This window comes from Anolis sagrei, chromosome 8, assembly GCF_037176765.1.
Source record: "Anolis sagrei isolate rAnoSag1 chromosome 8, rAnoSag1.mat, whole genome shotgun sequence".
NCBI lineage: Eukaryota > Metazoa > Chordata > Lepidosauria > Squamata > Dactyloidae > Anolis > Anolis sagrei.
The window spans coordinates 43,222,901-43,242,511 of NC_090028.1; the positions used below are offsets into that span (position 1 = coordinate 43,222,901).

General features: G+C 45.7%; 1 protein-coding gene across 1 annotated transcript in view; it reads right to left on the reverse strand.

Moving 5' to 3' along the window:
- LOC132783217 (neural-cadherin-like) overlaps positions 1-19,611 on the reverse strand; it is a 195,624-nt gene that overhangs the window by 142,481 nt on the left and 33,532 nt on the right. The window contains exon 2 of the mRNA XM_060788311.2: positions 1,412-1,609. Within this exon, the coding sequence (XP_060644294.2) occupies positions 1,412-1,609 (198 nt within the window). The remainder of the gene's footprint in view (positions 1-1,411; positions 1,610-19,611) is intronic.

Below are 19,611 nucleotides of genomic sequence, written 5' to 3' on the forward strand. Positions count from 1 at the left end.
CCCACCAATGACAGAATTGGGTCAAACTTCCCACACAGAACCCCATGACTAACAGAAAATATTTAATGTCATCCAGTCCAACTCCCTTCACCAGGGCAAGAAAACATAACCAAAGCCTTCTTGATAAGAGAGCCATCCAGCCATAGATATAGATAGATATGATTAACACAGAGAGAGATATAGTATCATAGATTTGAAAGGGACCCCTGAAGATGGACAATGATACATTGCATGTTCCAGAGTAGGCAAACTAGACAATCTCCACATCAATACTGACAAAGAAACAGGAAGAAATACTGTTTACCCATAAGCATAAAAGAAATTACATATATAAGAAATCAACACTTTCTCATTACTAACACTGACAAAGAAACAGCAAGAAATACTGTTTACCCACAAGCAGAAAGGCATGAGAGCAGTACATGTGAAAAAAATCTTGGAGTCCTCGTGGACAACAAGTTAAACATAAGCCAGGAATGTGATGTGGCGGCAAAAAAAGCCAATGGGATTTTGGCCTGCATCAAGAGGAGCCTAGTGTGTAGGTCCAGGGAAGTAATGCTACCCCTCTATTCTGCTATGGTTAGACCACATCTGGAATATTGTGTCCAATTCTAGGCACCACAATTCAAGAGAGATATTGACAAGCTGGAATGTGTCCAGAGGAGGGCGACTAAAATGGTCAAGGGTCTGGAGAACAAGTCCTATGAGGAGCGGCTTAAGGAGCTGGGCATGTTTAGCCTGAAGAAGAGAAGGCTGAGAGGAGATATGATAGCCATGTATAAATATGTGAGAGGAACTCATAGGGAGGAGGGAGCAAGCTTCCTTTCTGCTTCGCTGGAGACTAGGACGCAATGGCACAATGGCTTCAAACTACAAGAGAGGAGATTCCATCTGAACATGAGGAAGAACTTACTGACTGTGAGAGCCGTTCAGCAGTGGAACTCTCTGCCCCAGAGTGTGGTGGAGGCTCCTTCTTTGGAAGCTTTTAAATAGAGGCTGGATGGCCATCTGTCAGGGGTTATTTGAATGCAATATTCCTGCTTCTTGGCAGAATGGGGTTGGAGTGGATGATGGCCCAGGAGGTCTCTTCCAACTCTTGGATTCTAGGATTCTATGATTAAAGGGACCCCTAAAGAAGGACAATGCTATGTTGCATGTTCCAGAGTAGGCAAATCAGACACTCTCCACATCAACACTGACAAAGAAACAGCAAGAAACACTGTTTACTCACAAGCAGAAAGACATTACATATATTACATATATTAGAAACCAGCACTTTCTATTTACTTTATTTTCCAGATCACCAGACTGGGCCACAGCAACACCTGGCAGGGGACTGTTAGTCATTAATGTAACTCTCATTTTATTTTCAATTCAATATTTTGTCTATTGGGAATGGTATTGTATTTACCTCCCACAAGGAAATACTCAACAGCCCCGTTTTCGTCTTCATCCTGATCCTCCGCCAAGAGCTTGTACACTTTGCTGCCGGCCGAGGCATTTGGTGACACGGTGGCCAAGTAGGGAAAGGGTTGCATGGCCCATTCCGGGACATTGTCGTTGACGTCCGTCACGGTAAGTTCCAAGTGCACGACGTACCAATCCGCTCCTGCAGGGTAATAAAGGGAAAGAAATCTTAGTGCTAGCAAATAGCTCTTTGGAGGCATCAAAAGGTGTAAATGAACTGCCGAGCCCAGTACCAACCCATTTATTTATTTATCTACTAAATTTGTAGACCGCCCTTCTCAGCCCTCAGGAACCTCAGGGTGATTTACAGAGTCAACAATTCGATGCCCAGAACATCATAAAACATTAATACATAGTGTAAAACCAAACAAAAGTAATAAAACATAAGCCATTTGCATCTCCTAATTGAAAACATTATCCATCTCGTAGTCCAGTCGTTCCAAGTTCCTATGTCCTTTACGTTGTGTTTTCAAATGCTTGCTCAAACAGCCAGGTCTTGACTCTTTTCCGGAATGTTAAGAGGGAGGAGGCCGATCTAATGTCCCTAGGCAGGGCGAGGGGCCACCACTGAGAAGGCCCTGTCTCTCGTCCCCGCCAAATGTGTTTGTGATACAAGCGGGATCGAGAGCAGGGCCTCCCCAGAGGATCTTAAAGTCTTAGCAGGTTCATAAGGGGAGATGCATTCGGACAGGTAAGTTGGGCCAGAACCGTTTCATGCTCTTGCTTTTCTACCTTCATAAGGATTTAGATGAATGGTTCCCAACAACAAGCCTCCTGCTTCTCCTCTTCCTCCCTTCCCCTCAGCAGAGCCCTTCCATGTGGTGCGTGGAAGTAGTGGCACCTTGGTATCTTCATTTTTAGTGCTAGTAAATAGGGGTTTTTTGGGTGCTGATTCAGAAAATTCCATTGGATAGACCACATCAGCTCTAGATTATTAAATATGGTTTTATGTGGGCGAGGAGATGGGGACTACTGGATGGCATATGTTCTGTATCAGAAACTAGGGCTGATGTGGTCTATCCAATGCCATTTTCCAAATCAGCACCCCAAATAACCAAACCAAATCCAAAGTTGACCAAAAACTGATTCGTAACTCTTTTAGTATTAATGTTGGAGAGTGGTCCCTGGTCAAAGCGGTCTCTGGTCAAAGCAGTCTCTGGTCAAGTGGTCCCTTGTCAAAGTGGTCCCTGGTCAAGTGGTCCCTGGTCAAATTGGTCTCTGGTCATGTGGCCTCTGGTCAAAGTAGTCTCTGGTCAAAGTGGTCCCTGGTCAAGGGGTCCCTGGTCACGTGATCCCTGGTCAAATTGGTCCCTGGTCAAAGTGGTCCCTGGTCAGTTGGTCCCTGGTCAAAGTGGTCTCTGGTCAAAGTGGTCCCTGGTCAGTTGGTCCCTGGTCAGTTGGTCCCTGGTCAAAGTGGTCTCTAGTCAAATTGGTCCCTGTTCAAAAGGTCCCTAGACAAAGGAGTTCCTGGTCAAATTGGTCCCTGGTCAAGTTGGCTCCTGGTCAAGAGGTCCCTGTAGTCTGTCTGCGCAATTTTCTTGCAGCAGCTGAGGATGTGATCTATTGTTTAATCTGCTTCCTTGCAGAGTCCACATTTGAGATCTGTTGTCGACTTTTCAATTCTGGCTTTGATGGCATTGGTTCAAATGGCTTGTTGGTTGTTGGTCCCCGCAGTATTATTAAAGCTGGTGCTAAGAGCGGGAGCTCACCCCACTCCCCGCAGTATTATTATTATTATTATTATTATTATTATTATTATATGGAGCACCATTACCTTCCCGCCGAAGCGGTACCTATTCATCTACTCCCATTTGCATGTTTTCGAACTTCTAGGTTTGCCAGAAGCTGGTGCTAAGAGCAGGAGCTCACCCCACTCCCCGCATTCAAACTGCCAACCTTTCAGTCAGCAAGTTCAGCAGCTCAGCGCTTGCCATTTCCAGAAATGCTCAAAACGAAAAGGTTCAAAATGGTGGCTGCGTTCAAGATTTCAACCAGGTGTGCTTTCTGACATACTATACAGAGAGAGCACTCTCGGCACACTTAAAAGAACACCACATTATCGGAACAATTAAGTACGCTGAGCCCTCTAAATATAACCCTTTGTCACACACACTGATCTCGTAAACAGTATAATCTTCTTTCCGAGCTATAATATCCCTGAAGCACCTTCCAAGGCAGACCATGGAACGGTCCAGACTTGCTTTTCATCTCTACTTGGGAAGAGATCATCTTGGCCAATTTTGCTCGCTTTGCATATGGTCGGTCTCTCTTAACCTTTTGTTTATCCATCAGGCATCGCATAGTCTTATTGGAACGTCTCACAACAAGGTAGTTGTAGTTTCGCGTGCACGGTCATAATCCGTCGCCTATAAACAACTTGTAAGTGGATTCTGGAAAGGAAAATTCCCTGGTGAAGCGATTAACTCTTCCAAGTTTAAGTTTCTTAGTATAGACTCCAAAGTCTTAACCTTTTACAGCGCTTAAGTACTTTGTGTCCTACCTAAAAATAAGTAGTGCTTGTAGAACAAAAGCGGTTGCGTCTTTCAGCATTCACAACACACCTGTGGTTGCAGAGGAAGCCACACATGCAAATCGTAAAATGAAGCATTACGTTGACGTCGAGCATGCCCCCCCCCCAAAAAAGGATGGTGACTTATAGTTCTGCAAAGGACAAAGGTACCAGACTGCACAATAGAGGTTAAGTCTTGGTCAATTTGCCAAGGCCTTAACAACAATGAGGACCGCATGAAACTTTGGGAATAGCTAGACCTTGGGGTCTCTGCCTCTCTCGGGAGCTGTGGTTCTCCAAGGACGGGGAGCAAAGTTTGTTTCCAGAGACACCAGGTCTATTTGGACCACTCAAGAACTCCTGCCAGGACCTTTGTGCAACACCCTTGTGTTTTAGCCATCCCCTATGGACACTCTTTCCCCCCACATGGACAAACCTTATGAAATCTTGCCTTTTATGAACTTTAGATATAGGAAATGTGTTTTCTGGTTTCTTTGTGTGGCAGAAGCCTTTCCCCTTTTCTTCTGACCTTTGTTTCCCCTATATACATGAAGAAACTCCACCAAAGGGACTACAAAGCCCCAAACATTCCAGGATTTTTTCCCCCCACAACTTCCTTTTGCATGAACAATAGCCTGGGCAGCTGGTGGCCCTCGGAGGAATTGCCCAGCCCTCAGCTGGCCCCTTTGGCAAAAATCTTAACCATATTTCCTCCTGAAGGACAAAAAGGTCCTTGAAAAACCTTTTGCCTTCGCTCTGATTAATTCAGCTATCTCCACCAAGAAACAATCACCCCAGTCTCCACATGTTGATAGATCAGGCTGGCTTGAGATTTCCCCTTTGTCTCGCCGGCCACATGGCATTTCCTTTCCCAGATTCCTTTGTGCTCCCTCATCCCGCCTCCATCTCTCCTGATTGGCTGTCGCCACCAGGTGGCAGAGGTCTCCCCATTGGTTCCTACGGACGACTGGAGCTTCCTGACTGGTCCAGAGGCACTGGGGGCAGGGAACAACAGGGAAGCCGGGGCGGGGAGTTTGAACTCTGCAACTTTGAATTTGCTATAAATATGCCTATGATCAATATACTGGTATGCTTGTGGGTGAGCTATCCTCGCATTTGCATCCGACTCAGCTGAATCGCTCATTAAACCTCAATGCCTCTTCTTCGCCTTGGCAAGAGTCTCATTTCAATTATTAATATTAATAAAATTGCTGGAATCAGGCTTCTCTGATGGCTCGCCATGGTCATAGACCCTCTTTGGTGCGGTCCCAGGGGGTCTCTCTTACTGGGGAGACCCTCCTAAAGTCCGTATTGACTTCAACGTTACACGCATAGGAACATCATACTTTTTCCTTGTACTAACATAGTGAAGATTTATGTTGGAGCTCAGCCTGTGGTTGTGTTCCAGGATCAGGGTGCTTTGGATGTGGGGAGTGATGTCAATGGGTTTCAAGATGAGTTTCAAGACGGCAATGGTTTGGTCAGTGATCTTGATGCAGAGAATGGCCAGGAGATCCCTGTTCAAAGTGTAATTTCCCATGAGAATGTCCCTGAGGGGTGTGGGGATGATGGTGTGCTTTCTGAATTGTTACCAGAGAGTTCCCATGATGTGGAACATGAAAGCAGCTCGGCACTTGGCCCAGCTGCAGAAATTAATGAGCAAATAGATAGATGAGAGGAAATCAGTCAAAATAGGAGAGCCGAACAGTGGCTTCGGCGTTCTGCCAGGCTCCAAGAGAAAAAGATAAGACATTCTCAGATAAAGCAAAACCAATTTCTGAGCATTAGAAACATAGCTAACAAGGAGATAAAAGTCTCAAGTACAGGATATGTAGTCAGATGAAGCATCATTTGGAATCAAGTCAAGATCTCATCCTTGATTCATGGAAGCTTTGCTTGGAAAATTCATGTTTTAAGTGCCTTTGTTTCATGGTTTTGATTCTTGGGTTTTATGCTTTTATATTTATGCCTTGGATTCATGTTTCCTGATTCCTTGCAGTGGTTGGCTCTTCTTCGCACTCGCATGTCGTGGATTCCACTTTGTAGCCCCATTTCTTGAGGTTGGCTCTGCTATCTCGTGGTGCCCGAGCTCAGTCTGTTCAGTGCCTTCCAAGTTGCCCAGTCTTCTGTGTGCCCAGGAGGGAGTCTCTCCTTTGGTATCACCCACGGATTGACGTGCTGGGTTTGAGCCTGCCACTTTTGGACTCTCGCTTGCTGGGGTGTTCCAGCGAGTGTCTCTGTAGATCTTAGAAAACTATTTTTAGATTTAAGTCGTTGACGTGCTGGCTGATACCCAAACAGGGGATGAGCTGGAGATGTCACCACCTTGGTCCTTTCACTATTGGTTGCTACTTCCCGGCGGATGTCAGGTGGTGCAATACCGGCTAAGCAGTGTAATTTCCCCAGTGGTGTAGGGCGCAGGCACCCTGTGGTAATGAGGCATGTCTCATGAAGAGCCACATCCACTGTTTGAGCGTGGTGAGATGTGTTCCACACTGGGCATGCATACTCAGCAGCAGTGTAGCATAGCGCAAGGGCAGATGTCTTCACTGTGTCTGGTTGTGATCCCCAGGTTGTGCCAGTCAGCTTTTGTATGATATTGTTTCTAGCGCCCACTTTTTGCTTGATGTTCAGGCAGTGCTTCTTGGAGGTCAGAGCACGGTCCAGAGTAACTCCTCCCAAGTATTTGGGTGCGCTGCAATGCTCCAGTAGGATTCATGTCAGTGGGGGATATGAGAGAAGCCTCCTCGCAGGATTGCAAGATATCTGGGTGTCCCCTGGGCAACATCTTCGTAGACGGCTGATTCTCTCACTCCAGAAGCGACCAGAAGTGACTTGAAGCAGGCAAGCAAGCAACCAAAACACTCTTAAATGAATGGAGCCTTAGTGGTCTCTCTCCAAAGTGCTAGAATGGCCAGTTCAGCATCTTCCTAACTTCAAAAGTTTCCAGACCAAGACCTTAAACCTGAGGATATAACTTTGTGCAATAAATCCCAACCCCGTTTGCTTACAGTTAGCTAACAATTCGGAGAGAGAATGGGAGTGAGAAAGATAATACTTTTCCATTAGGAAATTAAGATATAAATTTTAGCTAAAGGGGCTGTTCCAAGAACAAGGTGAAACGAAGGGATTATTCTTTCTCACCGACTTAGGGAGAGAGAATAAGGGAAGTTTAATCCACTCTACTTGCTTCTGGCCAGAAAGAGGATGCAGAACAGGACAGAGAAGGAGTGCGAGCGCCACAAATACTGGGAAGAAAGGAGGAAGCAAGGAGAGGCAGATTCGTTGCAAGGTGCACAATCTATGGAACTTTGCAAACTGGATTACAGTAGGTTGTTGTAGGTTTTTCCGGGCTATATGGCCATGTTCTGGAGGCAATTTTTCTCCTGACGTTTCGCCTGCATCTATGGCAAGCATCCTCAGAGGTAGTGAGGTCATCTATGCTTGCCATGGATGCAGGCGAAGCGTCAGGAGAAAAATTGCCTCCAGAACATGGCCATATAGCTCGGAAAAACCTATAACAACCCAGTGATTCCGGCCATGAAAGCCTTCGACAATGTATTACAGTAATTCTCAACCTTCCTAATGCCGCGACCCCTTAATACAGTTCCTCCTGTTGTGTTGACCCCCAACCAGAGGCAGCCCTAGGTAAATTTCAACGGTAAGCAAACCGTATTTTGGTGCGCCCCCCCCCCCCCCAAAACCAATCCCTGATATATATTTTCTGTTCGTCGTGGGAGTTGTGTGTGTCATATTTGGTTCAATTCCATCATTGGTGGAGTTCAGAGTGCTCTTTGATTGTAGGTGAACTATACATCCCAGTAACTAAAACTCGCATATGTCAAGGTCTATTTCCTCCCAAGAGCGCCCCAATTTTGCCCCTGGGCAAAATCAATTATACTGCAAATGCTTACTTTGCGTAATGGGTTGAGCCGCCCCTGACCCCAACCCTAAAATTATATTCATTGCTACTTCACAACTGTAATTTTGCTCCTGTTATGAATCATCATGTAAATACCTGATATGCAGGAAGTATTTTCATTTACTGGACCTAATTTAGCACAAATACCCAATACGCCCAAATTTGAATACTGGTGGGGTTGGGGGGGGGGGTTGATTTTGTCATTTGGGAGTCGTGGTTGCTGGGATTTATAGTTCGTCTACAATCAAAGAGCATTCTGAACTCCACCAATGATGGAATAGACCAAACCTGGCACACAGAACTCCCATGACCAACAGAAAACACTGGAAGGGTTTGGTAGGCATTGACCTTGAGTTTGGGAGTTGTAGTTCACCTACAGAGAGCACTGTGGACTCAAACAATGGTGGACCTGGATCGAACTTGGCACAAATATCCAATATGCCCAGATGTGAACACTGCTGCAGTTTTGGGAAAATAGACCTTGACATTTGGGAGTTGTAGTTGCTGGGATTTATAGTTCACCTACAATCAAAGGGCTTTGTAGGCCCTTTGTTGGAATTGAACCAAACTTGGCACACAGCACTCTCATGACCAACAGAAAACACGGAAAGGGTTTGGTGAGCATGAACCTTGAGTTTTGGTGTTGTAGTTCACCTACACCCAGAGAGCACTGTGGAGTCAGACAATGATAGATCTGGACCAAACTTGACACAAATATCCAATATGCCCAGATATGAACACTGCTGGAGTTTTGGGAAAATAGACCTTGACATTTGGGAGTTGTAGTTGCTGGGATTTATAGTTTTATTGGCACAAATACCCGATAAAACCCAAATTTGAATACTGGTGGGGTTAATGAGGGGATTGATTTTGTCATTTGGGAGTCGTGGTTGCTGGGATTTATAGTTCGCCTACAATCAAAGGGCATTCTGAACTCCACCAATGATAGTATGGACCAAACTTGGCACACAGCGCTCCCATGACCAACAGAAAACACTGCAAGGGTTTGATAGGCATTGACCTTGAGTTTTGGAGTTATAGTTCACCTATGTGCAGAGAGTACTGTGAACTCAAACAATGATATATCTGGACCAAACTTGACATGAATACTCGATATGCCCAGATGTGAACCATGGTGGAGTTTGGGGAAAACAGACCTTGAACATCTGGGAGTTGTAGTTCTGGGATTTATAGTTTACCCACAAACCAAGAGAATTCTGAACCCCAACAACAATAGAATTGGGCCAGACTTCCCACACAGAACCCCAATGAGCAATAGAAAATACTGTGTACGTTGATGGTCTTTGGCGACCCCTCTGACACTCCCTTGTGACCCCCCCCCCCCCCCAGTGGTCTCAACCGCTAGATTAAGAAAAACTGCTGTATTAAATTGGTGTTTGGACAAAGTTGTCGTTTCTTGTTGTTTTACCTTCCTGCTCGGTTTTAAGGCTCATCCGAGCACTGTGACCCACTGGGGACGCAGAAGGGCTGAACATCGACCGTATAATGGGAAAGATTCCACAATCACCCCACTACCATACATGTTTGTAAAATATAGTTTGTATTGTTTTGCAGTGTAGAAAGCCACAACATATAATTAAATACTAATGCTTTTTTCAAGAGCGTGGTATGCACCATAGAATCATAGAATCATAGAATCATAGAATCCAAGAGTTGGAAGAGACCTCCTGGGCCATCCAGTCCAACCCCATTCTGCCAAGAAGCAGGAAAATTGCATTCAAATCACCCCTGACAGATGGCCATCCAGCCTCTGCTTAAAAGCTTCCAAAGAAGGAGCCTCCACCACACTCCGGGGCAGAGAGTTCCACTGCTGAACGGCTCTCACAGTCAGGAAATTTTTCCTAATGTTCAGATGGAATCTCCTCTCTTGTAGTTTGAAGCCATTGTTCCGCGTCCTAGTCTCCAGGGAAGCAGAAAACAAGCTTGCTCCCTCCTCCCTGTGGGTTCCTCTCACATATTTATACATGGCTATCATATCCTCTCTCAGCCTTCTCTTCTTCAGGCTAAACATGCCCAGCTCGTTAAGCCGCTCCTCATAGGGCTTGTTCTCCAGACCTTTTATCATTTTAGTCGCTCTCCTCTGGACACATTCCAGCTTGTCAATATCTCTCTTGAATTGTGGTGCCCAGAACTGGACACAATATTCCAGGTGTGGTCTAACCAAGGCGGAATAGAGCATGGGGAGCATGACTTCCCTAGATCTAGACACTAGGCTCCTCTTGATGCAGGCCAAAATCCCATTGGCTTTTTTTGCCGCCACATCACATTCCTGGCTCATGTTTAACTTTGTTGGCTCATGCACCTAGCCATAGCAAGCATGCAGTCATTTTTATTTATTTCTACCCTGTATTTACTCCAAAAAGCTCAAGGAAGAATACATGATTCCCTCCCCCTCTTCCTTCCCCATTTTATCCTCCCAGCAGAAGAACCCTTGAAGGGAGGGTCAGCCCGAGAGAGACCGACTGGCCAAAGGCAACTTGGAGAGTTTCATGGCTGAGTGAAGGCTGGATATGAGCACACTTCACGCACTCAGAGGCAAACAGGAATTTTACAGTGAAGGAATGTTGTCTTTGCAGATTCTTTGCCTAAAATTATTTGCTCCCTTTGACATTTCTGCTCAATAGATAAACTAGGTCATAACCATCGAATGCGCAAGCCAAGGAGTCTACACTGACCTGGGCCCCAGCATCACAGGACAACCAAAGAATTTGTTAACTTGGCCCTGCTTCCTATGAATTATGAGCAAGGCAGAATCTCCAACATTTTAAACGTATAACCAAAAACAACATCAGGGTACGATCAACATGGCAAAAAAAAAATTGTTAATGGGGGAAAAAAACAAATGGGAAGAAGGGCTCCCGCAACCTTGAATCATAGTATCCTCCTGGGTCATCATCCAGTGCAACCCCATTCTGCCAAGAAGCAGGAATATTGCATTCAAATCACCCCTGACAGATGGCCATCCAGCCCCTGCTTAAAAGCCTCCAAAGAAGGAGCCTCCACCACACTCCGGGGCAGAGAGTTCCACTGCTGAACGGCTCTCACAGTCAGGAAGTTCTTCCTCATGTTCAGGTGGAATCTCCTTCCTTGTAGTTTGAAGCCATTGTTCCATTGCGTCCTAGTCTCCAGGGAAGCAGAAAGGAAGCTTGCTCCCTCCTCCTCCCTGTGGCTTCCTCTCACATATTTATACATGGCTATCATGACTCCTCTCAGCCTTCTCTTCTTCAGGCTAAACATGCCCAGCTCCTTAAGCCGCTCCTCATAGGGCTTGTTCTCCAGACCCTTCATCACTGGCCATGAAAGCCTTCGACAATACATTATTATTATTATTATTCTCCAACTGAAGTAAGCCAAGGACAAAGAAGGAAAGTGCAGAGGAAAGCAGTTGAAAAAATGGGATAACGGAGGATGAGTCGATGCCATTATGTGTCAAAGAAAGGCAACTGGAGTGTATGCAAAAACATTTTTGACTTGCTCCTCGACCATGGCTTCAGTTTAGAACTGTAACAGGGACTGGACAAGACTGTATGTTTTCTGCACCAAGGCATACAAATGCGAGCAGACAAGTTGTGGAAAGAAGTCTTTCAGTGTCTGGTGAAGCATAAGCTGGCGAGGGCTTGCCAGAGGACTGAGAGCGCAACGGAGAGAGAGAGAGAGACTGGCATGGGCTGCGATGTGTGCCGTCTGTATTACACAGCAGAACAAGGTGCAAAGAAATCTCCAAATCACACTTACACCTACCACTCACACAAGGAGCTCTTCCAAAAAGTGTTCCTTTCATTCAAAGGCCTTAGAATCATAGAATCAAAGAGTTGGAAGAGACCTCCTGGGCCATCCTCCAGTCCAACCCCATTCTGCCAAGAAGCAGGAATATTGCATTCAAATCACCCCTGACAGATGGCCATCCAGCCTCTGTTTCAAAGCTTCCAAAGAAGGAGCCTCCACCACACTCCGGGGCAGAGAGTTCCACTGCTGAACGGCTCTCACAGTCAGGAAGTTCTTCCTCATGTTCAGATGGAATCTCCTCTCTTGTAGTTTGAAGCCATTGTTCCCTTGCGTCCTAGTCTCCAGGGAAGCAGAAAGGAAGCTTGCTCCCTCCTCCTCCCTGTGGCTTCCTCTCACATATTTATACATAGCTATCATATCCCCTCTCAGCCTTCTCTTCTTCAGGCTAAACATGCCCAGCTCCTTAAGCCGCTCCTCATAGGGCTTGTTCTCCAGACTCTTGATCGTTTTAGTCGCCCTCCTCTGGACACATTCCAGCTTAGAGTCAATATCTCTCTTGAATTGTGGTGCCCAGAATTGGACACAATATTCCAGGTGTGGTCTAACCAAAGCGGAATAGAGCATGGGGAGCATGACTTCCCTAGATCTAGACACTAGGCTCTTATTGATGCAGGCCAACATCCCATTGGCTTTTTTGCCGCCACATCACATTGTTGGCTCATGTTTAACTTGTTGTCCACGAGGACTCCAAGATCTTTTTCACACGTACTGCTCTCGAGCCAGGTATTCTGTCTCTTTGCATTTCGTTTTTCCTGCCAAAGTGGAGTATCTTGCATTTGTCACTGTTGAACTTCATTTTGTTAGTTTTGGCCCATCATCTCTCTAATCTGTCAAGATCGTTTTGAATCCTGCTCCTGTCCTCTGGAGTCTTGGCTCTCCCTCCCCATTTGGTGTCGTCTGCAAACTTGATGATCCTGCCTTCATTTGGACCATGTCTTCACTGGTAGGCAGACCTGGGGCTCATCCAGAGCACTTCTATTCCAGATTGGTTCTGGAGGCAGTCACTTGCACCCTTCTGAATCTGCTTGTGCTGTCGCATGCTGGGCCTGTGCATCAGACTGTAGACAGGACATAAATTCTGTGTGCCCAACGGGATGCCGGGGATGCCTCAGATTAAAGGCCTTTGGATTTCCTTAAAACAGAGTCTTTAGATTGCTTAAAGGTTCAACAAAGTTCTTTATTATTGAAAACAAACAGGTACTTTAAGGCTTTCTTAACAGTCTATTGGCTCTCTCTCAATCTTGTCCACAGGGAACAGGCACTATCTTCATAACTGTAACTAATGGGGAAATCCTTAACTTCTAATCTGGACAGTCTGTCTTTGCCTCTGTTGGCGTGGAGCCCCTGCACCCGGTACCAACTGCTTCTGGCTTCCGCAAGTGACTCTTACCAAGCAGAGCTTTGTAGACTTCCAGGGGAAAAAGAACTCAGGTTTCCATGATGGTTGAATGAAGTCCTTCAGCAAAGGAGCTGTAAGGCTATATAACCCCGGCCAAGCTGTAGAAGACAAAGCTTTCTACAGGAGCTCTTGGTATTATGTCCTGCATGAAAGGCTTCTCTGTGTGGACTGACCCAAAAAGGCTCCTATTCCCTCCAAAAACCCAAAAAGGGGGTGGGACTAGGGAACCTAACTATAATTGACAGGTGGCTTACCCTATGATTGCAGCCAAAAGAAGCCACCTATCTGCAGAGTCCCTGAAACTTAGGACTACAACAAACATACAATGCAGATCAAACAAAATTGGAGCTCCTGGTACAGCTGCACCTGCACACTGCTGCAGTGCTGGGTTGGAGGCTATGCCGTTCCGCTGGGCTGGGGCTGCACTGGCTCCACTGGATCATCCTTACATTTCACAGAGCAAACTACAGACCACCTACTGCAATGCAACCAGATTGGATTACTGTAATGCACTCTTCTACGTGGGGCTGCCCTTGAAGACGGCTCGGAAATTTTAATTGGTACAACAGGCGGCATCCAGGTAACTAACTGGAGCAACTTACAGGGAGCGGCCAATCTCCTTGTTTAAGGAGCTCCACTGGCTGCAGTTCATTTTCCGGTCCCAATTCAGGGTGCAGGTTCTGACCTACAAAGCCCTGAACGGTTTGGGACCCGCCTACCTGCGTGACCGCATTTCTGTGTACTAACCCACACAATCTCTTCGTTCATCTGGAGAGGCCCTGCTTGCGCTCCTGCCCCCTTCGCAGGCGCGATTGGTGGGGACGAGGGACAGGGCCTTCTCTATGGTGGCCCCCCGAATCTAGAAGTCACTCCCCAAGGATATCAGGCAAGCGCCCACATTGGCAGTCTTTGGGAGGAACCTGAAAATGTGGCTATTCCAGTGTACCTTCCCTGAATAAAGGAAACAATTCCCTGCAAAATATCCTCAGAAGCACTTTAACTACCCGTTGGGTTGCTCTCCCAACATTACCTCCTCTTCCCTCCCTTCTGAAGCCATAGAGCCGGCGTTGGCTGGAGACACCTCCAAGGTCATGTGGCCGGCATGACTGCATGGAGCATTACCTATTGATCTACTCACCTTTGCATGTTTTCAAACTGCTAGGTTGGCAAAAGCTGGGGCTAACAGCAGGAGCTCACCCTGCTCCCCAGATTCAAACTGCCTACATTTTGGTCAGCAGCTCAGTGGTTTAACCCGCTGCTCCTCAAACAGTCAGATGAAGCCTAAACTAAAGCACACACATTTCAACCTCATGGTGCTAAAATGTCACATCAAAAGGAACCCTGCTGTTGCATGAGTGTGTTTTTTAAATGCAAACACCCTTGAAGGCATTATTTTTATTCCGAGTCTGAAGGCTCTCCGGGCTCATTTAGGCTACGAAGATTTGTTGACAGAAGACTTGGAAAGAAGTAGTGGGGGGGGGGGGGGGGACAGGAGATGAAAAAATTGAAAACAGACTTTTGACCTTTAATTTCTGCTGTTGCCAAAGGACAAGGATTTGTCGTATTTTCTCCGCTTTGCTGGCAATGAAGAGTTTGCTCGCTAGAATTCTAGGGACCCAGCATGAAGAATAGACGTTTTGATTCATTACGCCAGGTAGGAAGTCTGTAACGATTGCTGACAGCTGAACTTTCGTGCCCAAGTTAATTTCCCAGGGTGCTAGAGTCTCATGTAACAGATACCGGTGTAGAGCGACACAGCTTGGGTTTTCTAAGAGACATTCCGCACCACAGAAAATGGAATATTCAGCTGGAAACAGACACAACAACCATTATTACAGGGCTGGGATTCAAATGGGATTTTCCTGAAAAATTATCAAAGGGGCTGCAGACCAGATGACCATGACAGGCAGATGACTGCGGACAGACTACAGACTACTTCAGACCTCAGATCACAGAAATACACCTACTCCTCTGCGTTAAAAGAAAATTGGCTGAAAACTTTCCACCGCTGGTATCTAACACCGTACAAGTTGAGCCAAATGTATTCAAATTATCAAAACTTATGTTGGAAGTGCAAGGCCCACCTTGGTACATATTTCCACATGTGGTGGACCTGCCCTAAGGTACAAAAATTCTGGATTGAGCTCCAGGGAGAATCACAGAAAATACTCAAGAAACGATTCCCCAGAAAACCAGAGTACTTCCTATTAGGGCTGACGGATGAGGATTTCAATCTCAATAATAACGACGACATCATATGGACATACATCTCTACCGCAGCAAGAATAGTTCTGGCAAGACACTGGAAAGATGAGCATCTTCCCAACATCGAAGAATGGATAGACAAAATTTCTGAAGTCAAAGATATAGACAAATTGACATTCCTTTTGAGATCAAGCTCCGGAGGTCCAGTCAGATTAACAGACTGGACAGCATTCGAAGACTACGAAAGGCAGAGATATGAATGATTTGAAGAAACAAAAAGAAGAGACACAGTGGTACCGACCCTTAGAAAATAAGGGGCAAAAGAAATCAAGAAAATTAAACTGGGCCTCGGTAGAGAAACCGAGAACACTCTGTAGGGAACCCAAATGGAAGTCGCTTTTAGATCCCCCTCCCATTCCCCCCCCCCCATCTCTACACACCCAAGGGCAGGACTAGGGACCACGGTCCCCAAGGGGTAAGACAGTTTATTACCCAGGTATATACTTTACAGGTTTCCATGAGTGCCACTAATGCTTAGGCCACAAGGGCCGACAGCCCGACTTGTCTCCTATGTGGGACACACTGGATCCTAGGAAAGGCACTCACTTTACGTACCCACAAGAAGATCATAACAAGTAACAATACTCAAGGAACTGCCGCCCCCCTGCCTGCTCTTCTTTTTTCCTTCAGAGCATCCGTCCCTCCCTCCCTCCTGTTTCAAGACAACCCTCCCCGTCCCCCTCTCCCCTATGTCCTCTTTACCCCCCCTTCTCAATTTTGTAATTTTGTAACTTGTCATTTTAAAACCAATAAAGATTATTATAAAAAAAAAAAAGACCTCAGATCACACACTTGCTTGCTTGTTGTTGTAAGAAATGCCCTGGCCGAATGGCACAAGAGAATTATCTCAAACATATCTGAAACTGGACTGATAAGTGTTATACCTGTGTATGCTGAACACATGAAAGTTGTGAGTAAACCAAATATGTCATTTTTATCAAAGTCTACTTCATTCTTGTCTCTTGAGTGCATGATATAAAACATGTTGCTTTATGGGAGAGGTAGATATATTTTTGGGCACTGAAAAACACTTCTAAAGCGTTTTATGCACTGAGAAAATTTCTGTTTTCCTAACAGATCAGAGATAACAGGTTATTCAGTCTAACAACTGAAACCACTGCCTTGCATAATTACATCTGGTTGTATATCATAAGAGAAGATTCTGTTCTAAAGATTAGAATTATCCCATGTTAAAACTGAGTAATGTTATTCTATGTGTGGCCGCTCCCAAGGAAGCCCCATCCGTTCTTTGGACTCTATTCCTAAGTACAGATGCTCAAAACAGGAGGCCAAACCTTTCCAGGAAACAAGTTAGAAGTTATTAATTTTTGTCAAAGCTTGGCTAGTATAGGATTTGCCTCCAGACTTGTCACATTACCACGTCAAATCATTAAATCCGTTGTCCATCTACAAAAGTCAGCTAATTTGCAGACTTCTGGTTTCGTTAGCCTTGTTCCCGTTTTGCTTTCTCTGCAAACATTTGCTATGAATGTTTCAGATTGAGTTTTATGAATCAGAAATACTCGTGTCATTCTCAATAGAACCGTCTGTGGGTCACAATAAATGGAGGGCAATGACAGACTCAATGATTTCAAAGGTGGGGGGGGGGGTGGGACTGACAAGACAAAGCATCTTACTTGGGTGAACATGTCTCCACAATTAGAGTCTATATTCTGCATTATTTCATTTTAGTGAGGGAAGAGGTATTGTATTACTATGATTAAACAACACTGGCTGAGAAGTCAGGTTGAGCCTGGCATTTTGAGGTCATTCCAATGCGCAGTGTGTGGGCGTGTGGCTTCTTCAACATGGATGAGGAGGACACGAAAAACCTTGGAAGTCAGCACTGTAGGCCATCAATAAATGAAGACATAAATTCTGAATGGCATCGTTTGGCAATGCAATTTTCAATAAGTTGCTTTCAAAAGAAAATATGAAGTCCTCTCAGGTGGGAGGCTTCTCTCATGTCCCCGCATGGGAAGCTGGAGCTGACAGATGGGAGCTCACCCCATTCCCCAGACTTGAACCATCAACCTTTGAGAACATAGAAATGCTGGACCACACCAACAACCACCATGTCAGACTACACAGAGAAGCCATTGAAATCCACAAGCATGTGGACAATTTCAACAGAAAGGAAGAGACCATGAAAATGAACAAAATCTGGCTACCAGTATTAAAAAAACTCTAAAATTATAACAGCTAAACAACAGAGAAGAAAAAACCAGGCACAGATTAACACCTCCCAGCAACAGATTTTCCCAGGCTCAGGCAGGCCTTCAAATGCTAATGAAGGTGATCAGCTGAAACATTCACACCTAGCCCCAGCAGACAAGAGTCCTTTGTCCCACCCTGGTCATTCCACAGATATATAAACCCATTTTTCCTACTTCCAACAGACCTCACAACCTCTGAGGATGCTTGCCATAGATGCAGGCGAAACGTCAGGAGAAATGCCTCTAGAACATGGCTCTATAGCCCGAAAAAACCCACAAGAACCTACTCATCAACCTTTTGGTCAGCAGTCCTGCCACTGCACCACTGGGCACACCAAAAGCTGAACTGTCAGTTTATTTTTTGCCTGAAAAATGCAGTCTTGGGGATTGGACACAGCTGATTGGCAGCCAGTGGAGTTGGCGTAACAAGGGAGTTGTGCACTCCCCGAGCGCCGCTCCTGTAAGCTACCCGGCTGCCGATCGTTGGACTAATTGAAGCTTCCAGGCAGTCTTCAGAGGCAACCCCACGTAGAATACATTGCAGTAGTCTATTCGAGATGTAACCAGAGCATGGACCACCGTGGACAAGTCAGACTTCCCAAGGTACAGGTGCAACTGGCGCACAAGATATTCCACTTTGGCAGGAAAAACGAAATGCAAAGATACAGAATGGGGGACGATTCCTGGCTCGAGAGCAGTACGTGTGAAAAAGATCTTGGAGTCCTCGTGGACAACAAGTTAAACATGAGCCAGGAATGTGATGTGGCGGCAAAAAAAGCCAATGAGATTTTGGCCTCAGGCATCAATAGGAGCATAGTGTCTAGATCTAAGGAAGTCATGCTACCCCTCTATTCTGCTTTGGTTAGACCACACCTGGAATATTGTGTCCAATTCTGGGCACCACAATTCAAGAGAGATATTGACTCTAAGCTGGAATGTGTCCAGAGGAGGGCGACTAAAATGATCAAGGGTCTGGAGAACAAGCCCTATGAGGAGCGGCTTAGGGAACTGGGCATGTTTAGCCTGAAGAAGAGAAGGCTGAGAGGAGATATGATGATAGCCATGTATAAATATGTGAGAGGAAGCCACAGGGAGGAGGAGGGAGCAAGCTTGTTTTCCGCTTCCCTGGAGACTAGGACACAATGGAGCAATGGCTTCAAACTACAAGAGAGGAGATTCCATCTGAACATGAGGAAGAACTTCCTGACTGTGAGAGCCGTTCAGCAGTGGAACTCTCTGCCCTGGAGTGTAGTGGAGGCTCCTTCTTTGGATGCTTTGAAACACAGGCTGGATGGCCATCTGTCAGGGGTGATTTGAATGCAATATTCCTGCTTCTTGGCAGAATGGGGTTGGACTGGATGGCCCATGAGGTCTCTTCCAACTCTTTGATTCTAGGATTCTATGACAAGTTTGAGCTGTGCAAAAGCTCCCCTGGCCACAGCCGAAAACTGGAGTTCAAGGCTCAGCGATGAATCCAGGATCACTCCCAAGCTAGGCAGAGCACTGTGACTCCTTTCAATAACGGACTGGTTTCCCCCTAATTCATACTTAGTTAACTTATTAACTAAAGGGTATTACCGATTGCCCCAAAACAAAGAATGCCTTTTTCAAATAACTCAAGCACCGCCAGGTACACAAAAAAGAGCAAATCACTTGGAGGTTCAATGTATTGTCGAAGGCTTTCATGGCCGGAATCACTGGGTTGTTGTAGGTTTTTTCGGGCTGTATGGCCATGGTCTAGAGCAGGGGTCCTCAAACTAAGGCCCGGGGGCCGGATGCGGCCCTCCAAGGTCATTAACCCGGCCCTCTCTCAGGGTCAATCTAAGTCTGAAATGACTTGAAAGCACACAACAACAATCCTATCTCATCAGCCAAAAGCAGGCCCACACTTCCCATTGAAATACTAGTAAGTTTATATTTGTTAACATTGTTCCTCATTTTAATTATTGTATTGTTTTTAAGTGTTTGTTACACTACAAATAAGGTATGTGCAGCGTACACAGGAATTCATGTTTTATTTTTCAAA